At 47.5% G+C, this 16,428-nt stretch overlaps 1 protein-coding gene across 1 annotated transcript in view; it reads right to left on the reverse strand.

Moving 5' to 3' along the window:
* The window catches only part of PLXNC1 (plexin C1), a 71,931-nt gene extending 56,423 nt beyond the window's left edge, over nucleotides 1-15,508 (reverse strand). Inside the window, exons 1-3 of the mRNA XM_013182534.3 lie at nucleotides 14,261-15,508; nucleotides 4,165-4,287; nucleotides 1,056-1,190 (exon numbers count right to left, since the gene is read on the reverse strand). Of these exons, the coding sequence (XP_013037988.3) occupies nucleotides 1,056-1,190; nucleotides 4,165-4,287; nucleotides 14,261-15,211 (1,209 nt within the window). The 5' untranslated portion in view covers nucleotides 15,212-15,508. The remainder of the gene's footprint in view (nucleotides 1-1,055; nucleotides 1,191-4,164; nucleotides 4,288-14,260) is intronic.
* Nucleotides 15,509-16,428: the final 920 nt, after the last annotated feature.

Below are 16,428 nucleotides of genomic sequence, written 5' to 3' on the forward strand. Positions count from 1 at the left end.
TTGCTCCTCTGTAACAAGTTGCTCTTGCCAAAGAAAACGCGAGTCTTTCCTTTGAATATTTACATATATTTTTGACAGAAATTTTGAAACCTTCTGCATTTGTGATAGATGGTTTGTATCAGTCAGGAGTTGTCCCACCAACTTACCCACTCTCTCAGACGGCAGGTTAAAATGGTATGTCCACTGCTGGAGAAGGGATCTTACTGTAATGTAAATGAAGGTAACCAAGTGCTGGGTAAAATCCTGTCCGGCTAAAATGGACAGCCAGCCCTTATATTTTCACTTCCATCTTCCCAGCTGCTGGCGAGACAATGGAATTTGCTGAGTTGATGCTCAGCAGCCCTGCTGCTGGGCATGCTGCAATGACTACACAGGTTCCTGGGAGCCACTGTTGGGATGTGGCTCTGACTCAGATGCCCACACGCAGCAGCTTCCAGGGATTGCCGGACTTCTTGGCCTCACTATGCATACACATTAATCACTTCTAATTCTGGGGTTGTTTTGTTTATTTGTTTGTTAAGTCTAGGCCTAAATGAAGATAGTGAGAACTTTATCACTGACTTCATCAGGACTAAGACTTCAAACCCATCTCTCACGAACTAAGAAATTTCTCCACATCAGAAAATGCATAATTGAATAGCAAGCCCTGGCCTACCAATACCTGGATTACCACTTCAGAGGAGCTCAATCTCCAAAGAGTCTACAAGTTTTGTTTGCAACCTCCAGGCTTGATTCTGCATGATTCCAGCCTCCAGGAAAAAAGAGAAAAAAAAAGCCTCTCTTGATTGAATGACATAAAATAATCATGGGATTAAGGGCTTTGCTGGATCAGAACAACAGTGGGCAGCACCATGGAAACAGAAGCTCTTCTGAGCTCTGCAGAAATGCAACCAAAACTTAGAGAACATAGCCCAGTCTTAGGTATAAAGCTGGTAACTGCAGTTTGGATGTTTAAGTTTGGACTCTGACCCATAATGATGCTTCACCTCTAAAGTGTCAGAAATCCTTAGAGCAACAGTTTATTTTATTATTATTATTTTTAATGCTGTGCTTACCTTATTGGCAGATGACAGATAGATGTAGTTATTATCTACTGGATCAAGTCGAAGTTTGGGGAAAATAGAGGTTTCTTCTTTAATTTCATATAAAACCTCTGGGCAGTTAGATTCCATATCCTCATTAAGAATAGCCTAAAACACATGAAAGAAAATTATTCACAAACCCTTTTATTGATCAGTTAGTATTTTAACCAAAAGACTAATTTCTGTCTTTTCAGTAACTACACCAGAGTCTCTGAGATGATTTACTGTGCCCTGATACTGTTTACCTACTGCACTGGGTCTCACGCTGTGGAAAGATGGAAGAAAAGACCATCAGAACAGAATTTCTACAACATACACAGCAGCCACATTTTGCACTGAACCTGGCACTGCTTTAGTGTATGAAACATCCCACTCACCAAGTATATTCATGACTGTCACAGAAAGTGAATATGGAAGAGACACCTATATCCCCATCATATTGTGTTAAGTACTCCTATGAGTGGAGAAGAGAGTACTAGTCCTCAGAAAACAAACTAACATCCAGGTACCCATAATGTAAAAGTGGATCTATGCAAGTAATTGACAACAGTCTCCAAGACAGAAGTTTCTTTGTGGCTTCTGTGAGTACACATCTAAAGTGGTTCTTTCTTATTCTGCTCAACGGTAGTTTTCCATCACCCTTCTCACCAAATTCAACAGAACTAGAGACCACAGAAACTTTATTTTGCAAGTTAATAAGCACACTAACATTGATACAAGTTTCTTCCATAAACATGACTAAACAAGGTCACGTTCATGGTCTCTACTGTGCTAAGGAGACATGAAAGACTTCAATTCTGTTTTTCATTACCAAAAGCACAGTGTGATCAAATAGACAAAAGCTTTTCAAGCTCTTTATTATATTCCTTTCCAACTGTCTGCAATAGAAACAAAAAATTAGAGTCATCCTTTGCAGTGTAGACAGGAAATACACATTCTAGCAAAACTCGGAAAAAAATAAAGCATAAAAGACCTCTGGCTGGATGGTTGAAAAGTTTCATAGTGAGATAAGATGACTTTCACTTCTAAGCGACTTATTTAAGCTAGCGTAGGTCAACTATTCAGAAGCTAAGGCAAAATGAGCCTTGAATTTTCTCTCTAATGGACAGCCATTCACATCATACAGGCCAACAAACAAATAAATATGCTCTTTTGACGTGCTCCCCAAATCTACCAATATTTAATATTTCCACTGGTAAATGAAAGGGTTTGTAGAAGGAGAGTGTCTGCTCCTTTAACAGTACCTGGTCAAGGACCTTTTCCAAGGCAACAAGGAAAAGGGAGGCAGTGATGGGAACCAAGTCTGGTCAGTAATAGAAATCGATGAGGGCATGAGACAATGTGGGAATCTTTATTCCAGCAGGGTTATCTGATAGAGGACTTCTAATCTGGGAGACAGTCACAAGACAAAAACTTCCCAGTCACACTCGTCTCTGGGCTATTGAATTGCAGGTTCTGGTTCCAGGAAGGTCAACCTGGACTTTACAGCTGACAAGATTGTGAACCGGGAGAGCCATGGAGACTGGGAGGGGTGCAGAAACTGCAGAGTTCTGCAAACCCACAGGGATGTGCAGGGGCAGGAGGGACAAAGAGGTGGGGAGAGGTTTAAAAGGGTATAAGAGGGCCTGTCACATGTACCGGGGCCTGTCAGTGCACTTGTCTGGCCAAGTCCTGCGTCTGATCACCACAGTCTGTCCTATCTTCTCATATTTCCTCATTAAATCTTTCCTTGACTCTCTCTGTGCATATTCATACTGTCCCTCAGCGTGCATGCTGCAAGGACTACTTGCCAGCTCCTGGCCAGACCTGTGTGCGTGTGAGGGAACGTCAGTGCCAGCTGCTGGCGTCAGGCGGGGGGTGTAGCTGTCCCCAGCCTGTGGTGCCAGCAACTGGGGCGAGTGGGGTCCTAGCATCAGATACTGGAGCGAGTGGGGTCTTCTGCTCCCTGCCACGGGGTGGAGGCGGTCTGTGTTCCCAAATCAGCTACTGGGGGGGGCCGGCGCGGGTGAGGCGAGTGCGGGCTCTGCACCAGCGGCTGGAGTGGGGCTGCAGGTTGCAGCCCCTGTGCCTGGTGCTGGCTGCTGGAGGGGGCCACGTGTCTATGTCTTCCCCAGCCTGGTGTGCGTGGGGTGTGCCTGTGTATTTGCCAGCAAACTTTAAGCTGGACCAGGCAGCGAGTAGCGGGCACCTTGGATCCAGGCAGGGGTATCAGGCGGGCAGGGGGGCCATGCTGGTACGCCCAGGGGGACCTATGAATGCGGTGTGCGTGAGGGACGAGTCTGTGAGTGCTGTGTGTGTGCAGCAAACTTCAGGCTGCACCAGCCAGTAGGCCACCCGTAAAGTTGGTAAGCTGGCCGAGAAACTGGTCACGGGTGCTAGGCAGACAGAGCAGCCATGCCGGTACTTGAAGGATCCACACCTGTGTGTGCCTGCACCACAGGTTCACACCTGTGTGAACCTGGAGAGCGCTCTGTGTGTGCCTGCACCAGTGACCTTCCGTCTCTACCAACTGGAGAGGAGGAACGGGCCTCATCTGTCTGTATCTGTGTTTTACATGAGGCCCGTGTGTAAGTGCTGCTGAAGGCAGCCCGTGTGTCTCTAGATACATGCTCAGCTTTGCTGCTGGTGAGACCTGCGAAGGGGAAGGCAGCAGCCGCATCCCCAGCCTGGGCTGAGACCCTAGGACCCCAGGCACCGGGCTGGGTCCCAGCGGTCCTTGGCTGGAGAGACTGGAGGGGACAGCCACGCTCTTTACCTCACTTAACAGAAAATCAAAGCAAGGAAGTAAACAAAAGACAGAGTAAATGAGAACTCCACAGTCCATAAATTGATTACCGTGGGCATTAGCAGATTAATGAAATGCTTCCATGAATTCTAAACAGGGTACATAATTGCTTTTGGAAGTTATCTTGTTCTCCAAGTAACAATACAGTAGTTACTTCACAAACAAACAAAAAAGAAATTCAGAGATTCAGGGTGCTATATCTGTTTATAATCCAGTGTCTAAACAATAGGAAAAAATACTGCATTTGAGCATGGTAGTAGCTGATGCAGAAGGGAGGAATTCCCACACTCCACTTACCTTCAGTAACTGTCCATCATCTGTTCCCAGAAAGAGAACTATCTGATTTAAAACAACTGTGCCATAAACAGCTGCTAATCCAGAGTGAATCAAGGTAGGTGATTTCTTGATTGATCGTTCCTCCTGAAAATCAGATATAGGAGAAAATCATTACAAAACTATTCACCTGTACTGCAAAATGTTAATTAAAAAAAAGAGAATCCCTGGAAAGATTCTCAGAAAATTCAACTTCAGAAAATAGTGTGGGTGACATTTTTATTCTGGCAGAATTTCAGAGCAGCATATCTTTGGAAATGTCACATAAAACTACATTTTTATACATGGCAACTGGTCATATCCATGATAGGGATTACATATTCTGCAGCTAAACCACTGATCTCAGTGGGACACAAATTTAGTCTAATAGCAGCACATTACTTTGCAAAAAAAAAATTCTCTTTCTGGGGACATAAGGCCCCAGACCTATTCTGGATTGCCAGTACTTCTCAATGAAGCCATGTTTTCCCATCACCTGACATCATGTATTATAAGGGCTACGTATACACTCTTTTAAAAGCATGCAAATGTTCTGGAGAAAGCAGACTTCAAACACACAGCCTTTTTTTTCATGTCAGAAAATGAAGAGCTTCATCCGCTTGCATGGTTTCCTGCTTTACACTAAAGGAAGTTGAGACCTTATTACATAAATATAAAAATTATGTAAAGCAGCATAAAGTTCATGTCAGGGAGAGCAAAAAGGTATTTCCATGAACTTTAAAATCAAAATGTTACCTACAATTCTCTGTCCAAACTGGATGAAGTTAAGAGTCAAATGTGTGAAAGCAGCTCATGAAAGAAAAAATTGTGCAGGAAATCCCTGTATTTTGTGGAACAAGAAACCCCAAGCCAAATAACCCAGACCTATCACCTTTACTGTAGACAACCAAGTTTTGGGAGGAAGCCCTTACTGTGTGAGGGATTGGGAGAAGAGCTCAGGCAGAACCATGTCTTTGGGAACAAGCCCCATACATCAGCATAAAATGCCCAGAATTTCAGGCTCAAGGACAGATCCCTAAACCTACAGGAGCCTTCTGAGAACTTATTTTGCTTTAACACACAAGAGACAGTGTAAGAAGGGACCTCTAAAATCCACATTTTGCAGAAATGTGAATGCATTTCTCAAAGTTATGAAGCAAATCTCTAACATGGTAACAGCTGAATCCAGCTCTCCTGCATGCTAGGATGATGGCTTAACCCCAAAAAGCCTTCCCATATAGAAATACATTTTTTCTGAACAGCAATCCTAAGTCAATTAAAATCTTTTTCAGTCATCTGAATTATTTTAATTAGCTTGCAAGAACTGCCACTTGGAGTAAAAGAAGACTTGATTAACTTTCATATTTAAAGATCTTTTTTTTTTTTTTTTTTTAATGCAACAGGAAGAAGACATAGGAACTGTCATGTACTGGCACAGAACTTCAATAAAACCCAGTTTGGTATGAGACTTCAGTACCATGGAGATCTGTGTCATATATGGGAAAAAAAAACCTGATTGCAAGCATTTTGAAGTGGAAAAAGCTAACTCATTTTTTTATTAGATCAGAGGGTAACAAACTCCAGCACTGGTGCAGACACTGAGCCCTCGCTCAGACCAAGGAGTGAGGAGATGAAGTGTTCCAGGCTTTGATTTCCAAGAGAATTAGGATTTTTTTCTCAGTGCACCGTACAGCAGCGTGAGGAAGACAAACCACCCTAAGTTCCTTGCAGACTCCATACAATAAGATCGCAGAAGAGGGGAGGACTCACCCAGTCTCTGAAAAGCTTTGCTGCCAGATTTTATTTTGACCCACATACTAGTAAAAGAACTAGTGTCATATCAGTGCATCCTCCTCATCTGACTGAGGAACCGGTACTGACAAGTGTGGAAGCCTCCTCCCCTCACTCTGTTTGCTAGAGGGAGGGTCAATGCGACATTGAGCTAATACAGATACGGAGAGGAGGAATTCAGATGGTGGGCAGTCACAACAAAAAATGTCTCCTCTCCTTTGCAACCTCTTTCTCCAGCATGCCCATTCCCTCCAGGGTGCAGCTGCTGCTTTCACCCTTCTGTCATCCCTCTTCCAAGTGCATTTATTTTTTTAACAAGCCCTTTTACTTCTTCCACTGTGACTAATGGGGTTACAGCACTGTAGGGCCTTCCCGAGCTTTTTCTTTCACAGATAAATCCAGCCCTAAAACACATTTACAGTCTAAACTTCCCTTATACTTGAAGAGTCATTCATCTCCACAGTCATCTACGCTGTAACACTTCCAGTCTCATTCAAAAACTAGAAATACAAAAGAAAAGACAGTACTGCTGCAGAAGACTTTTCTTTTTTTTTTTTGTAAATTCTTCAGTTCCACCCTTCTATTTTATTGTAATGTTCCCCAAAATCTTCACATAAACAGGTAAGCTTAGAGATCTCGACTTAACTTGCATCTTGCTTTTAAGATCAACCCTTCTATGCTGTTTGGTTATTGGCATGAAAGGTATTTATACTCCTTTCATATTTTGCATCTCTTTTTCAGATTTATCTCTGTATGATTCCAGCTGCAGCAATCACATTCCCACTTCTAGTTTCTGTCTTGATTTCCTCTTCATTCTTTTACATTGCACACCTCAGAGGAAAGGGCAGCATTTTAGCTCACTCAACATTCAACATACTGCAGTTGGCCAAAAGGCAAAAGTTAAGGGTTTGCAAATCCAGAGTGAACAAATGGGTGCAGCTATACAAAAGGGCACAAAACTTGTGAGCATTGTATAGCAATAGCCAACACTTCCAATACAAAAATGTCTTTCCTAGAGGGAAAAATCTTATGGAAACTCATTCTTCTTCTGAACTTCACCACCCTTCAAACTCTTCCATCAATTGTTACTACATCAGAGGGCAACAAATATTGGTGCATGCAGTGAGCCTTTATTATGGCTAGGAGTCAAGGAGATGAACTGTTCCAAAATTTTATTTCCATCAGGTTTTTTAAGTAGTATATTGCACAGCAATGCCGGGAGGACAAACCCAGGTGTGCAAACTGCAAAACATGAGGGAGGGTGGCAGGAAATGAGAGGGTCTTCATGGAGAAAGATCCTGAGCCTCACGCTGCAAGGCAGGAGGGACAGTCAGATGCTACTCTCGTGGAAGAGGCTGATGGAGGCTCCTGAGACACAGGAGGCTAGAAACGTGTGACTTCTTGCAGCAGCAGAAATGCTCCTACTCCACCCTCAGTTCTGAATTTACAGAATCAGTGAAGCGCGCTAATAAGCAACGAGGGAGAACAAGCTCCATTAAAGAAGGCTTTGAAACCAACTGGGCTTGAACTGAGCACTAGCAGAGAGCAAGAGGAAGTGGTGGGTGACAGTGGTTGGAGATTCCCTTCTGTGAGAGATGAAGGCACACATCTGCTAAACAGTCTTGCTGTTAAAACGGGTTTCTTTTTTTAGGGGCCCTGATCCAGTACATTGCAGAGAGACTGCCAATGATTTTCCATTCCTTAGACTACCACCCACTGTTGCACACCCACATGGGCACCTAAGACGCTGCCTGGAGCAAATCAGGACTACAGAGCTCTGGGGGCAAAGTGAAGGAGATAGGACCCCAGGTTTTGTCAGTCCTACGGGGCCGGTGAAGGGTGATGCTTTCCTGGATTTGCTACTCACAAACAAGGAAGAACTGAAAGGAGATGTGATAATCAATGGCAGTCTCTGCTGTAGTAACTGTGAAATAACTGAGTTCAGGATCCTGAGGGCAGAGAGGAAAGAACAGCAGAGTACAGACCCCTGGACTTCAGGAGACCAGACTTCAGCTTGTTCAGGGAACCGGTTAGCGGGATCCCTTCGAGAGGCAGCTTTGAAGGGAAAAGGAGTTGAGGAAAGCTGTCAAATCTTTTGGGACAAGCACAAAACTCAGGAAAACAAGCAGACATATCAGGAGATGGGCTAGATAAGTAGGGAAGTCATGATTTAACTACAACACAGAAAAACAACATAAAGGATGTGGTAGCAGGAACGAGTTACCAAGGAGGAACTGTCTCTACATATAGGGAGAGCATCAGGAAAACCAAAGCTCACCCGGTGTTGAAACTGGCTAAGGATGCTATGGGCAACAAGAAGAGTTTCTACTACCACAAGAGCAATGGAAGAATAAACAATGACAAGGTGGGCCTGCTGCTGAATAGGGCAGGGGATTTATTGACAGGGGATGCAGATAAAGCTCTGATTTTACTGGCAAGGTCTTGCAGGCCTTTGTGCCTAAGAGTTCAAGGAGGAGTGAAACTACTAGTATCGGAAGAGGATTAAGCCAGGGGTCTCTTAAGAAATCTCATTTCTAGGGAACAGATGGGATCTGTAGGAAGATGCTGAGAGAGTGATGTTACTGCAAGGTCATTCTCTCATACTTCAGAGATTGTGGAGATCAGAGAAAGTCTCCAACAAATGAAGAAAGGCAAACATTGCAACCCATCTTCAAAAAGGACAAGAAGGATGACCTGGGGAACTACACCCTGGTCAGCCTCACTTTTTGCCTGGGAAAATCATGGTGCAAATCTTGGAAGCCATTTCAGGGCACAAGAAGGAGAAGATGGTGAGTGGGAAAAGCCAGCATAGATTTAACAGGGATAACTCATGCCTGACCAACCAGATTGTCTTCCAGGATGAAATGACCTGAGTTGTGGAGGAGGGTAGGACAGTGGGACAGTAGGACAGTGTCATTTACTTTGGCTTTAGCAGGGCTCTTGACACCATTTCCCACAGCCTTCTTGTATCCAAGTTGAGATGTTACAAGGCTATACAGCAGGACTGCTGGATGGGTCAAAAACTTGATGGATCATCAGGCTCAAGGGATATCAGTTAATGGTTTGTACTCTACCTACAGACTAGTTACGGGTGGAATTCCTTGGGGAACCTACCCTGGGACATGTCCTACTCAGTATGTTTATCAAGGACATGGAGAAATACACGGTGTCAGAGGGATGGGAGATGCAGAGCCAAGCTCTTTACTAAGGTGCATGCAGGACAACAAGCAATAATGTCCACAAACTAAAAAAGGGAGGTTTCCAGTGGATATGACACTTTAAATAAGAAAAATCATGATAAGGACAATTTTGCAGAATAGGTTGTGCAGTTTCCATCCATGGAGTTTTCAAGCTCCAACAGAACAAAGCCCGGCGCAACCCTGTCTGATCTCGGAGCTGACCCTGCTGCATGCAGGAAGCTGAACTGGAGACCTCCTCTGAGGCTCTTTCCAACTCGAATGACTCTCTGGTCCCAAGGAAGAAGTCCTCTGTCCAGGAGTCCCCAGGCTCTCAAAAGTTCTCACTCAGAACACCTCGTGAAGCCAGACGACAAAAGCAACTCTTCTTCTTACTGGTAATGTGAGAATTTAGAAGTCTCGTGTGGCTTACTTCCCACACCAAACATGGGCAAACCGAAACTGGAAATTCACTGCAACTGGGCGGAAATATTCACTCTAGAAATGTTAATTCGATAAGTCTGTCAAGCATCAGATGAAATACTAGCAGCCTGGTAATACACAGGAGATGACTTTACCACTGGAAAGTTAATTACAGGGTCAATTTTTGATACCAAATGATATTTACAAGTCCGTAAATCTCCCCTTAAATAAAAGATCATGAATCTTTTGGAATGAGTTACCAGACAAATTCAAATGTCATTCCTGCAAATTAATGGTCATGATTAAACTGATGCAACTCCGGTGACTTCAACACCTGATTCTACCAGCTAAGATTTGTCCCAGGGTTACAAATTATGCTCGATAAATTAAGGAGCACGTACCGACTCACATACTTATCACCCACTGAATAACACAAAAATTCAAAGAACAGGCTGTTATGTATCCTTACTTGCATTAAACAGCAGATGAAAATTCAACAGAAATATCTTATCATTTAGCAACCGTCTCAGCCAATTTTCATTTTTTAGGATTTTCTCCCTCAAATATTGCAGAGCCCTTTCCTTACCATGCAACTTTTTTCAACTGCGAATCTAATTTCCAGATTTCTCATTACAGTTAGATAATTTCCTATAACTCTCTCCTGTTGATGTTACCTCATTTAAGCACTCTTCTAATACATCTGCTTATCTGTGATCCACAAGATCCTGGGATCTCTGGGAGAGATCTGAGATTCTAGTAGCTCCTGTTCAGCCACGGAACAACAGAAGCAAAGCCTTTCTTAAAGCTCATGAGCTACTGGAACACGTTTGTGAAAGGTTACAGCGTGCCTTGTATATCCTCGCTAAGGAGCTTCTACTTTATAATTATGACCCACCAAAATGTTTGTTAGTGCTCAGTCATACTTCTGAAAAGAAACTGAGAATCAGATTTGGCAATTTCAGATTTAATGACTATGGAAATCGTGAAGATGATGTACTTATGTACACACAGTTTATGCTATCAAGTTCAATAACATACACCTCAACAGTGTACGTAAGCAGATATACTCAAAATGAAGAGATATGGATAAGAGGAAAACAAGTTGAATACAAAATTGCAAAATATTTTCACAGCTTCATCTAAGACTTCATTTTTCTCTTGCTAGTTACACATCATGTTTCTGGAAATACAATGTTACATACATCCAGAATAAACACAGCCAAGTAGGACAAAATGCTCTGTGCATTGCATTTCTTGCATACTGCAAGAAATTAAGCAGAATTAGCTTCTTCTCGTAAGCAGAGATTCCGAAGAATTTGTAGGAGTCAAATACTTTTTGATAAAGCTGGTAAGCAAAGATCTTAAAAATTACTGATTTTGAATGACAGAGTTAAATCCAGCATATAATCTTACTGCAAATGTCAACGTTGGCCTAAGTCGTGATCCGAGACCAAAGAGATCACACACCTACAATGAGTTCCTACAGGACGGTAAGCAATTTGGCACCAATCCAGTGAGGTACTCAAGTTCACACTTAACCTTAAATGCATGGGCATCTCCCCTGAAGAAGACAGAACTACTTACATACCTAACGTTAAATATGCCCTTAAGTGCTTTACTGGGCTAGGGCCAGAAAGCTCGGTACCTTACAGGAATGAGCTCACGGTGGGGCATGCAGCAATAGCACGGCAGGGAAGTCAGGAGCACAAACACCTCCGGGTAAGCCCCTCTTGCAGTGTGCTATTCAGAATCACAGTGCCAACACAGTGCAAGCACAAGCAGCCGCGTGGGTACAGAGAGGTATGAGGATGTCTTGCCTAAAAGTAATCAGAGTAATTACAGAAATGTGAGGAATGACAGGATCGGAAGACAAACTGCCACCGATCCCTAACATACTCTTACTACAGACTGTATTCCTGCAGTGAGGAAATTGTATTTGCAGTCCCTACACAAACTGACAGGACGTGTCCGTGCACACACACCTCATCACACCGCATCTGAGCTCTATAATTCAAGTGCACCCAGCAAAGGCAACTAAGACCCGCAGCACACTACAACGCTTAGCATCTTCAACGCAAAAGTCAGGATCATGTTTGACAAGCTCCACCAGCCACAAACACCATCCAGGACTTGAATTCCAGGCGATCATACTGTTAAAACGCACTCTTTTCCCCTGTACCGACACTGTCTTCAAAAGACTGGACAGAGAGGCACACGTAAGCGCTGCTGCTTGTCTACGCGCCCTCTACAACATGCTCCTGATGCTCTGTGCTCCAAAGCAGCCCTTTCTGGCCACAGCCCGTGCCAGGGATGGCACACACCTTCCTCGCATGCTGCGTGCTGTCTGACGCGCTGCGCGCTATCTTCCTGCCAGCTCCGTACTCTGCACGCTTCTGAGTCAGAGAAGGGTATGTTCCACTTTCACAGGGACTCATGATTTGGTGAGAGACAGTAGAAGGATCTGGACTCAAACAACCCAGAAGCAGCAGCATATGGGCCTGTCATCCACAAAAGTATTCTGCATTAGCCTAGCCTAACCTTCTGTACTATAAAAAACATATTACAGCTGAACTAGATGCATTTATTTATATGTTTATAAACTATAAGCACATATCATTAGCTTAAAAAAGGGAACACAGTTAGTCATGTAACGTTACAGGTCGTATTACTACACAACACCCCGATGTCCTGCGATCTCACAAAATATTAAAATACCATTTTCCCATCAGTGGTAAACTGTACGTACTGTTGTGCCAAAATACCATGATTAATGACATCACTGTAGTTAAGGACATAATGTCAGGCAATCACTTTGGTCATTTTTAATGTTGGGATTCCCCAGCACTGTGTGCCCAAATATAATCTACATTTCCAGGAGGGAGACAAGCTTTTTAGGTTACGAAAGTAACTTTGGAGTAACAGAAGTCTGATCTAAATCAGACAGATCCTTTGATGTGCGTATCACTGATTTTTCGTATTCAGCCATTTGGATGCGATGGAGAAAGGAGATCGAGAGGAACATAGGTCAGAGAGGTATCTGCCTCACCTGACATGTGTTACCTCACCCTGTGAATTCCCAGGGACTCCTCTGGAATTTCTAGCACAGGGCTTTGAAAAGTGCTTATAAAGGATCTGCTGCCCAGGGAGGTTTCATTTCTCTGCTTCTGCATGCTCAGAAAGCACCTTATGAAGAAAACCCATGAGTAATTAGAAATAAGGAATACAAACTGCAAATCCAACTAGCAAACAGATATTTTGGGATGAGGACGAGACTTCAGATTCAATCAGCAAGTTTGCCTTGTGAGAGCACCATAATCACGCACTAAGTTACAAACTGGCACTGGATGTCAAAGAACTAGCTCTGGCTCTGTTGTGAGAGTTCCACTATTTACTTCAGCACAGTTGTTTCACCCACATGGTGAAATGGGTGTTCCCATTCATAATGACATCCTCTGACACTGGCAATGGTGTTGCAATTCAGCAGGGAAACGTGCAGACTGAATCATATGTGCCCTCTGGTAGCTTTTATTTGGAAGAATCTTGGCACTCTGCTCTGCTGTGGGCTAGATTTTGTCGCCCAGGAGAAACTACTACACTTCTTTCAAGGAGTTTCCAGCAAACTCCTGTCATAACAGCGTAAGGATTAAGGGGTTAAGCTGCAGACTCTGGAGCTGCAAAAAGATACGGCTTGCTTTACGGTGCTTGCTCGATCCCCTGTGGTTCTCCCTGATACTTTTCAGCATTGTTCCTTTTACCACAGCTCTGAAAAGACTCTGAGTGTGACCTGAAAGCACGTATGGGCCTTGCAAAAGCACCTTCTCGTCTTGAACTACATTTTTAGCTTCCCAGATTTCCTTTTTAGCACATTTCTTTACTAGGTGCCAAGGCCACAGCAAAGCAGGTAGCCTTGCCCACCCTCCCTCCATGTGCACAGGCCACCCCACAAAGGAGGAAGTGTTACAGAAGGAGGTGACCAGGGGATCTCCATGGGGTACCGCTTACCTCTGAAAATGTAACCACTGAGACAACAAAGACATACTGGCTATTGCTGTCTGCTTGTCTGTGCATGCTTGTCTGGGGGGGCTTGTGGGCCCTCTTGAGAAAGGCCAGTCCTGGGAGGTCTGGAGAACACCCACCACCGAGCCAGCGAGCATAAATAACTCATAAGCAATGGGCATAACAACAAGCACAGCCCAGTGCACAAAAGTCAAACCGATAGGCTTTTTTTCCATTTCTGATGTAGCTGCAATGACACGAGATGTGAATGCACAGAATAAGGTAGGAGATGCTTTATCTAGGCTCTATGGAAAATACAACGAGGTATGACTAATTCTTGGCAGAAAAGGGCGCACTGAGTGAACAGCCTGAGTCTTGAGCCTGACCCAGGATGCCCTCAGGTGTTCCCTCAGACACATCCTTCCTGAGACATAGTTGGGAAGGACGCTCCAGGATCTGTTAAGGGATCGTCTCTTTAGAAACAGAAAGCGCTGCATAGATCTTCAGGGCTGCCGGAGCGAGGGCTGATGCGCAAAGCCGATCACGGCTCTGAAGTTCCCCTGAACTTCACGCGCCTTCGGGTCCGCTCGCCGGGGACGGCCCTCGAGTCATGCACAGCAGCACCGGCAAAAGCAGCGCCAGCGACAACACCGGCACGCAGGGCGAAAGCTTAGCAAAACGACGGCCAGACTTACGCAGTGGTTCTCGTTGACGGCGAAGTGCGTGGAGGCGCAGGCTTGCTCCTTCATCTCCTCCATCCCGAAGATGCAGACGGCGGTGGCGTTCCAGGTCTTGGTGCTGTGGCTGTGGTTGAAGACGCCCACCCACCAGCCCTTCTCTCCCTGGCGGATGAGGCTGGAGGAAACGATGAGGCTCCTGCACCCACAGTCCAAATACACCTGGCCTCGCAGGGAGAAGCCGCGCTCCGAGGGCTGCAGCTGGTGCAGGACGGCCATGCTCGGCGGCTCCGGGTCCTTGCCGGACTTGGCCTTCCAGCGGTAGTAGGGGAAGAAGAGGTGGCCGCCCCACCACAGCGCGTCGACGAAGTGCAGGGGCTCCACGTGGTACTTGATGATGCCCAGCTCCTCGCTGGGCAGCAGCGAGTCCGTGGGGCGCACGGTGATGGCGGTCGTCTGGTCCGACTCGGAGGGCTCGCAGTCCTCCTTCGCCTCGCGGCGGCCGGCCGAGTAGGTGGCCGCCACCGCCAGGTACCAGGCGCCGGCCTGCTGGAACACCACGCCGGCGGTGGAGCCGCCGGGCAGGCAGCTCACCACCTCGGTGCGGTTGAAGCGCTGCCGGTAGGCCGGCCGCTCCCACACCTCGCAGCTGCCCGACGCCCGCGTCCAGCCGGCCAGCAGCACGCCGCCGCCGCCGGCCTCCTCGTAGGGCAGCAGCAGCTTGCTGCGCACCCCGGGGGGCTCCCCGCAGCCCGAGCCCTCCGCCAGCGGCGGGACGCGGCGGCGCGGCCGCAGCTCGGGCAGCAGCTCGTAGAGGCAGCTGCCGCCGGCCACCAGCACGCCGCCGCCGCTCACCTCGATGTTGTCGATGGGGGCCCCCGGCAGCTCGAAGCACTGCGGGCCGCCGGCGCCCGCCAGCGCCGCCAGCAGGGGCGGCAGCAGCCAGCCGAGGGCGGCCGGCGGCGCCATGGGCGCGGGCAGGGCTCGGCTCGGCGCCGCGGGGCGCCTTTAGGTGGCGGCGGGCGGCGGGCGACGCTGCGCCATGCTGCGCCTGGGGCCGGCCGCCGCCGCCGCCAACGCCGCCGCTCCCTCCTCCGCCGCGGCCCGGCGGGCGGGGAGTTCCTCTTTCGGGGCGGGGAGGAGGGGGCGCCTGTGCGGGAGAGAGAGGTGGGCCGGGCTCCTCCGGGAGGGCTGCCCAGGCGCCTCGCCTCCCCTCCCCTCCCCTCCCCGCGCTCGGCTCCGCTCCGCGCCCCGCCGCCCCGGCCCGCCTCGCCGCGGACGAGGGGCGGGAGCCGGCCCCGCCGCCCGGCGTGCGGGGGGCCGGGGCGGGGAAGGGAAGGAGGGGAGGGAAAGCAGGGGAGGGGGCGAGGCGGGGCGCCGGGCGGCGCCGAGCCGTGCTGAGCCCCCCCGGAGCCTCGCCTCGCCCCCGGGGCGTCCCGCGGGGCCGGCACCCCCTCGGGGCACCGGCGTCAGGGCTCCGGGCCCGCCGCCTGGCAGCCCCGCGAGGGACGGTGCCGGTGTCCGTCAGGAGCTGGCGGTCTCGCTAACAAAGAGCCCGCCGGGTGTGGGCACCCCGCCCCGCTTCGGCCGGCCCTGCCCGCCCCGGTGCGCGCCCCGCCAGGTGGGGCGGGCGGGCGGCGTGCTCGGCTGGCAGAAAGCGGTCCTCTTCCAGATTTTTGTGGGGAAAGGGGGTTATGGAAGGTGTCAGAGACCCATTTTTGTGCTCTCCGTTGGGTGCCTCTGGGAAGTCTGTGTGAGGGTGGGCGTACGGCCCATGGCCGCTTCTACTGGGAAGGGGACATTCACAAAATTCTCCAAGCCGAGGCCACTTCTCTAACACTGACCCTCCTTTTACACTGCCTTTGCCCCAAAGTGGCTTTACAGCAGGACTAAGTAAGAACTAGAACAAAAGTAGCCCCTGTGCTAATGAGTCGCGCGCCATATTTCCAAGTGGGAAGTGCGGGGCAGTTAGCAAATTGGTATCATCTTTCTCCATTTCTGTACAAGAATTATTGTGCAAGAATTGCTGTTGCTGTGGTCAGCAAAAATATTTTACCAGCTTGCAGCAATCAGGGGCTAGGATGCATACACCCATCAAATCCAAAACCCTGCACAACTTATTTGCTCATCACACAGTGACTACAAAACGTGTCAAAGATCCACAACATGTACAGGGAGCGTAGAAG

Source organism: Anser cygnoides, chromosome 1, assembly GCF_040182565.1.
Source record: "Anser cygnoides isolate HZ-2024a breed goose chromosome 1, Taihu_goose_T2T_genome, whole genome shotgun sequence".
Taxonomy (NCBI): Eukaryota; Metazoa; Chordata; class Aves; order Anseriformes; family Anatidae; genus Anser; species Anser cygnoides.